A 7,965-nucleotide genomic window follows, 5' to 3' on the forward strand; every position below is an offset into this window, starting at 1 on the left:
TTACACTCTGCGCCACACGAGGCAATGGTTTATTATAAAATTACACTGAATGGTTATTGGAGACACCCTTCTAGTAGTACGGCATAGGTTTCACTTGGTGTTAAAATCATCCTGCAAAAATATTGGCCCATGCTGTACACAGATGTCGAAAAGGGTTCATCGATTTCATGCTGCCTAAAGGGGTTGTGTGGATTCAATATGAAAAATGTTATGGGCTGGGCATGAGTTGAAATTTAAAAAATGACGCATACTCACCTGTCTTCACTCCCACTGGGGTAGAGCTAACCGGCTTCTGCCACTGATCCGTCTCCGTCCTCTGCCACCGGAAGTCAGGTGACTGCTGTGGCCAATCGGAGGTGCAGCAACACTTTCAAAACTCCTGGCATCAGTGCTTACATCCTAGGTGCTATGATGCCAGGAGTTTGCTGCGGCCTCTGGCTTCTGGAGGACAGAGCAGCAGAAGGCAGGGATGTGGGATGAAGACAGGTGAGTATGCTTTGTTTTTTATTTTAACACATGCCCAACTTATAAAAGTTTTTATATTGAAGCCGCACAACCCCTTTAAAAGCTTTTGTAGCAGAACTACAAGTTACGCCCTATCCACAGAATTTCTTGTTCCCCATCCTCCTCACTGCAGGTTACTGTAGCGAGGAGAAGAATGAAGAGAGCAACAGTCATACAACCACTTTAAGCCAAATTCTAACCCTGTCATCAGCACAACAGAAATCTGCATTCATCTGACCAGGCGATATTTTTTCACTGCTTAGTGATCCAATTTTTGCACCGTTTTGCCCACTGGAGTCTTGCCTTTCTGTTATTCTTAGACAGCAATGGCACTAAAGTGGGTCATCTGCTGCTGTAGACCATCTGTGCTGAGGAATGACGAGTTGAACATTGAGACACATTAGGACAGAGTCACACAAGTGTAATTTCATTTTCTTTGCCCCAAATAACGCAATTCTTGGCATTGCACTTTTTTTTTCTTACCGTGTTCACCATTTGTTACAAATAGAGATGAGTGAGCACGCTCGGATACAGCAGTTACTCGAGCGAGCATCGCTCTTACTGGTCCGAGTTATTTAACCTTTTCATTTAGGCCTATTTCGGGACTTGACTTGTGATCACATGATTACTTCTGCTATATACTGCAGTACTTCTGTATTGCAATATGCAATACTTCTCAGTGTTGCTTATCAACCCCTAAAGGACGTGGACCTTTTTTCATTTTTCTTTTTTGTTCTTCCTCCCCACTTTCAAAAAATATTTTTCCGTAGTGTGTTCTATTTTTCAATGTTGCTATTTAATGTGCCATATAATGTAATGAGGAATGTTTAAAAAAAAAATGTAAGTGGACTAAGGAGTTTTGTTTTTATGCAATACACACTACGTAAAATAATAAAAAAAATATTTTTTTTAATTTTATTTGCCATAGCACTTTTAGAAAATAAAATATCTTTGGGGAAAAAATTATTTTCTGCCACTATTTTCTAACAACCATACCTTTATTTTTTCCCATTCACATAGTTGTGTGCGGACTCTTTTTTTTGTGGGATGTCCTGAAGTTTCTATTGGTAGTAGTATGGAGTGCATACGACTTTATGATTACTTTTTATTACATTTTATCTTGGAGATCAGATGACCAAAAAAGTGCAATTCCATCGTTGTGCATTCACCGATGTTCACCGTGCAGGATAAATACAGTGTTACGTTTGATAGATCAGACTTTTACAGACACGGTGATACCAAAGATTTGTTTTTTTATTATTATAAATATAGGAAAAGGTTTTTTTTTTAATTATAATATCTTTTATTTTTTCTAAGAATTAATAAATTTTTTAAAACTAATTTTTACTTTTTTGGGGGCCCATAGGAGATATGAACTTGCTATCCTTTGATCGCTCTTTTAGTCTAATGTAATACCATATTATTACATCACAGTGCGATTTGGTATACAGCCTATCAAGCCATTCCTGTGGCATGGCTTGATAGACAATCAGCCATGGCAACCCTGGGGCATTTAGAATGCAGGGGGCCTTTCAGGAACCCCAAACAATGATCAGGGCATTTAAATGCTGCTATCAGAATGGATACTGCCATCTAGAGGGTTAACAGCCGTGATCAGCATCAGCGATCCCATTGCAAGACCCCGCAAAACCGACTGCGGCATTTAAATGGCGCTGTCAAACTGATCGCAGCAGTTGGTGGCGGGTGTCAGCTGTGAGAAAAAGCCGTTACCCGCATTGCATGGACCAGAATCCCAATCCCCCTCCACACAAACCTCAAAACCACAGGACGTAACTGTATATCCTATGTCGTTAAGGAGTTAAGCCCTATCACATGCAGTGCTTAATAGGCATCCATGCATGAAAGCCCTGGGCCGTCCACTAGCTCTAAAAAGCTATTGCAATCCAATGTCACCCTGCGAATAAAGCACCTGAGAGCCCACCCCTTCCTTTAGCTACCTACTTAGACACTGTGGAGAAGATTGACCACGGCATCTAAGCGTCCATGATCAGAATTAGAAAACCACTGACCCCTACTGAATATGGAGCTGCCTTGGCTCCCAAGCCTGCTCCATTTAACCCCCATGTCCGCATAACCTATATATACCTATGGCGGTCTTGAAGTTGTTCAATATATAGAGAAACATATGTATTTTATAGTAAGTAAACTATTATTAATACTAGTGAAGAAGCCTTAATTAATTTTTACTGCTAACACGGTTCTGAACTTTTTTCGTTTTCATTTTAATGATAATGATAATTATTAATGTGGTTTTGTGCAATTCTTGATTGCAATTTGTTTTCCTTTTCCCCAGGAACATGCAGAGGGACAAAGCACTGTACCTAACCTGAAAGTATGATCCACACTGACAAATCTCTTTCAGAAGAGGAATGCAGGGACAACCCTTGCCAAGGATTGCATTTTGCGACCATGGCAATTCTGCAGTTCATTAGAAAATACAAGTTGCTAAGCACTTAGGACATTTACATTTGTGGGCTATCCACTCTGGGAAAATAGTCTTGCTTCTTCTTTTCAAACTCCTTTAAGTAACATGTTTCCCCTTCTTTACTGAAAGAAGATTACTAAAGAAAATTGGACCATTCATATTTTATATTGGTTTTGCTGTGAAGTGCTGCACTAGTAAAGCTGCCTTAGCAACTGTAGTCATCTCAGATTAAAGCATCCTGGAGTTTCCATTGGTTTTCATAAAGGTTGTTTATATAAATCTACTAAAGACTTTCAAAAAATGGCTTGATGTAGCACTCATAGCAAGGATGTAAATAGCATGAGTGTCCATTCTCCTAAAGTATAAAATGTGGATGTTGTGTAACTAAATTACAATTGAAATCTGGTACATTCCAGGTGGTACATTTTGGAAAAAAATGGTTCTGATTGGCAAACATTCATATTTTTGCTTATTTTTTAATGCCTAATATGTCTATATTTTCAAAAATATTTCGGAGAAAAACTCCTCCACTAAGAAATTGGCTAATTGTGCTCTGAGCTATACAGAAATCAAACATGTTTATTTTGTACCGCATTAAAAATGGCTTTTTGTATCACTTCTTGTGTAACTGTTAGTAAATGTCATTATGTCCCTCTATGTATAAAACCTGCCAAATGCTTATATGTTATTTTACTAGATGCAGAAACAGATTGGAAACAGCTAAATTGTAACCTTGATAACTGGCTATGTGTTATATTGTTTCTCCATACTGTGTCTGTATTTAATCTTTTTTTTTTTTTATTATTATTTTTTATTTTATTTTTTTTTTAATTAAATGGAGCCTGTTGCGCCTATTTATGAAATAATAAATCTATGTGTTTGTAAGTAATTTTCTTAGCTTTTTAAATATGTTTCTTTGATGTTTTCACATTTTTGCTGGAAGAAATATATTGTTTCACAAATTCATGTGAATTCATTTCCTTTCTACTGTGACATTCAATAAAACCAAACTTGCGTTTTTAAAATGACAAAAAAATAAAAGTGATCAAAAACTTTTTTTTCTTTCTTTCTTATTCATATTTTCCTGGTTGGAAAGTCAAGTTAGACAAGTCTAAAAAATCGTACACCGCTGTAATTGACAACAATGTAGCAACTGTTTATATTTATATAGAGTAGTAAAATGATATAAGCCCCAAGAGTAAACAACAGTGAAAAGATATGATTCTGCCTTTTAGTTTTCAATCAGGCTTTGGCTGCAGAACTTGGCAAGAGGTAGTGATAAATTGTTCTTATAAGCTCCTATGATCACACATCAAATTTAGTGAAAGGACTGTGAAGCATGGAAAAATGCCCTACTTGTGCTGTATTTAACATGAATATGAAAGGTCTTTTGACAAATGGGAGAATTCCCCCAGGCCACATATCAGTCAGAATGTCTTTTTAAGTGAAAGGCAAATGGAGGAGATGGCGAAACCACATCTTCTAAGATAGATCTGACTCCATGGAAGGGTTTTTAGATATTTGTATTACCAGTGGCATAAAAATGATTGTATTAAAGTCAGTCTTATTTAAACTACAACTAAATACTCTCTATAGATGTCGTATAGTAATCATAACTGCTAACATTAATAATAAATATAGTTAGACGGTACAGGGTTATCACAAATGATCTTCCCGATTTGAAACTCTATGTCTCTAACATTCAGAGACATAAATTTGATATCAATGGAAACAAAAAAAATCAAAAAGTTTAGTTGTACTTCAACCTCAAAAATGTTTTCCATGTCAGAGTTGTTCAATGTGGGCCCCTTTGTCACTCAACACACATCGAGCCTGTAGACTAGTTCCTGCCATACACATTGTAGCGTAGCACGATTGACTGATGCCATGTGTACTCTCAGATCATACATGGTGGGTGGAAATGGTGGCATGTAGACTCCATCTTTAACACTCCCCCAGAGAAAAAAAATCAGGAGGCATAAGGGCATAAGGTCTGGGGTACGTGGAGGCCAAGGAAGAAGTTCACTATTGTCACGACCTCCACAGACAATCCATTTGTTTGTTAGTTATCTATTGAGCTGATTTATGACTTCACTGTGAAAATGGTAGGAGGAGATATTTGTCACATGTCCAGGTACAAAACCCAAGTGATTGATTCCTTAGAAAGAGAAGGGGCCGGTCACTTTGCTGTTATAGCACAAAACACATTCACCGTGGGAGAGTGACATATATGGTCCTCGTAGACAGGTGGGTTTTCCCTCTGACAAATTCTACATTACATTTGTTAACTGTGCCCTGAAGGTGGAAGGTGGCTACATCCTGAAACACTAAAGATTCCATGAAAATTGGAATAATTGGTTTCCATTCGAGTTTGCATACTCTTGCAGAGAGATTACCGCAGCAGCATGAGAAATGAAAGCTGCGCTGTCATTGGTTGCTTTGGATAATAAGGACAGTCTTATTGTTGGACAGTTCTGCGTTTTACATTAATATGAAATTTTTGTATCTGAGTGTCATTAAATGTGACTTATGAGTGTTTGAAAGATCTTTTGCAATAACCCTGTATATCATATTTGACACATATAGCGTTGTGGAAACCAATTTTAAAGGCAGGTTCCACGGTGTAGTTTTTACACGAGGTGTGAATATTTCAATAAACGGATTTTCCACGCAAATACTATTGATGGCTTATCCTCAAAATTGGTTATCAGTATTGATCGTCTGGAGTCCAATTCCTGTTTAGTGGCCAGCACTCATAATTTGCAGGCAGAGCTGTCATTGATTTTAATGAGAGCTGCGCCTGCAATTATGAGTGCCAGCCACTACACAGAGGTCAGAGCCAACTGCTTCCGCTCCAACCCCCATGTAATGCAGCGCCAACAGCAGGCACTAGATCAGTTGATTGGCCGGGGTCCCGAGCAGTGTACCCCAGTTAATCAATAGCATTTGCATGGAAAACCCTTTTAAAATATTAGCAGATTCATCAATAATAAGGAAAAGGGTTCAATTTGTTCAAAATACCTAAATGGTTACTACACTTTGAGACAACTTGTGCTGAGGTTACAGACAATGTGATAACAAGGAAAATTGCAGATTATTTCATTTGCCTAAAATTATGTTTTTGTGCTGAAAAAATACTCTGAGGTGCTGGTTGTAGCATCTGAGGAGCAGGCCCACAGCCGAGGAGATGGCGTGGAAGATTTCTGTCACGGTGGCTCTACCATCTCCTCCCGAGGGTAGTTCGGGACCCATCCATGTTACTGCTGGGAGAGGTCACAGGGAAAGAGTAACTGAAGATTGTCACTCGTGACGCCACCGTTCCATTCTCTGCAGTGAAACTGGTTGTAGGAAATAATTTAGTCTACACACAGGGATAACTTTCTGGACAAACCAGGAATAGTCGGTAAGGTCCATTTACTGTAACTTGATAACAGTTAAGCAGCAAGTTGGCACAGTTACAGTAGAAGGAGGTGGTGTGACAGGGAGGATACCCAGGGAAATCCAGACAATCCACAGTACTAGTTATGTGTGTGATCCCGCTCCCAGTGACTTTTTTTCTCTCTAACTCTCTACCGATCCACACTCATGCTTCTTTTGCCTTCAACCTCCAAGCAGTGATCCCTCCTTTCATTGGTACTTAATGGTGGCACCGACAGACACAACCTGGAGAGAATAACCCCAGCCACACACTAAGGAATTGTTCAGCCTCCTCCATTCTTCACATATCCACACAGCCTGATGAGTGTCTGTGAGAAGAACCCATACCTACACCTCACAAACACATATATACCACAAGGTCACATGACATACAACATGATACATTTCTCAGACCTAACCCCAACATTAACCCATTCAGTGCTGCAGAGGTGCAATACACATCATATGTATACAACACAGAAGATGCTGAGAATATGATTGCACAAGACAAACACATTCAACATTATGGAGGGGCCCTGCTATCTCCGGTCCACTACACTGGTCAATAAGTGATCTCACATCCTTCTAATTTGCTGTTCATTGTTATTGACATGTGAAATCCATGTTATCATCTTTGTTAGGTTGTACTTACATAAGTAAGAATAATGTATGAGTTCTGTGCAATAACGAGTCGCACAGAACTCGCACATTGAAATAACCCATTATTTTCAAAGGTTTAATCTACATGAGCGATTTTTAGCTTGCACTGATAGTGTGAGATCAAAAAATTGCAGCATGTTCTATTTTCATGTGAGTCTCGCACAAGAATTTGACATGTAATGTGCCCTGCACATCGCATATCACATGGATGGGGCAGCTGTGTGCTGTGCTACTCGAGTTGCTCCTGAAAATCTCAGCCACAACTCGCTTTCAGACATGTAAATGCGGCCTTAGTACAGACAGAAAACAGACAGTGAAGGAGGGGTTGACTCATGCTGCACATAGAAGTCTATAACGAGCAGAGGGGAGGAGGAAGGAAAGACACATTCAGATGTACCTGCAACTAACTGGTGGGTGCTTTATAACTACTGAAATTACATCTACACTGTGCAGTCTTGCTGTATTACCTTCCTCTATGATGATGTTATGTCTGTCAGTGCTACAGAGAGATACAAAATAATATATCCTATTCTAAAGAGATACAAAAAATATATCCTATTGTTCTCTATACACAGTATATAGAATACAGCATAGTAGGTAGACTAAACCTACCAACCTAGAGAGAACTGCAAATTAGAAATAAAGCCTGCCGAAACTGGTGAAAATGCAGGCTTTAAGTCAAATTGTGTCCAGAAATAGTGTCATTCCTCATGTACCCACATGGCAGCTTATTCTGAAAAGTCATCTGAAAATGTAGGTATGCTTTAAAATAAATTTAGTATTTTAGTATTAATATAAAAGTTAGTTATCCTCCAATATTAGATTCAGTCAACAAAATCTTGATCAATAACTCAAGTTGAAAAGTTTACTATCACCAAGACAAACCCTATTAAAAGAAACCGTCACTTGGGAAAGGTATGCCTATTGCCCCTGTATAT

At 38.7% G+C, this 7,965-nt stretch overlaps 1 protein-coding gene across 2 annotated transcripts in view; it reads left to right on the forward strand.

Moving 5' to 3' along the window:
• Window positions 1–3,967, forward strand: part of TOX (thymocyte selection associated high mobility group box) — a 258,050-nt gene extending 254,083 nt beyond the window's left edge. For both annotated transcript variants that reach the window (XM_066578295.1, XM_066578296.1), the window contains one exon: window positions 2,819–3,967. In XM_066578295.1, coding sequence (XP_066434392.1) covers window positions 2,819–2,855 — 37 coding nt within the window. In that variant the 3' untranslated portion in view covers window positions 2,856–3,967. The remainder of the gene's footprint in view (window positions 1–2,818) is intronic.
• Window positions 3,968–7,965: the final 3,998 nt, after the last annotated feature.

The sequence above is a fragment of the Eleutherodactylus coqui genome, chromosome 9 (genome assembly GCF_035609145.1).
Source record: "Eleutherodactylus coqui strain aEleCoq1 chromosome 9, aEleCoq1.hap1, whole genome shotgun sequence".
Classification (NCBI taxonomy): Eukaryota; Metazoa; Chordata; class Amphibia; order Anura; family Eleutherodactylidae; genus Eleutherodactylus; species Eleutherodactylus coqui.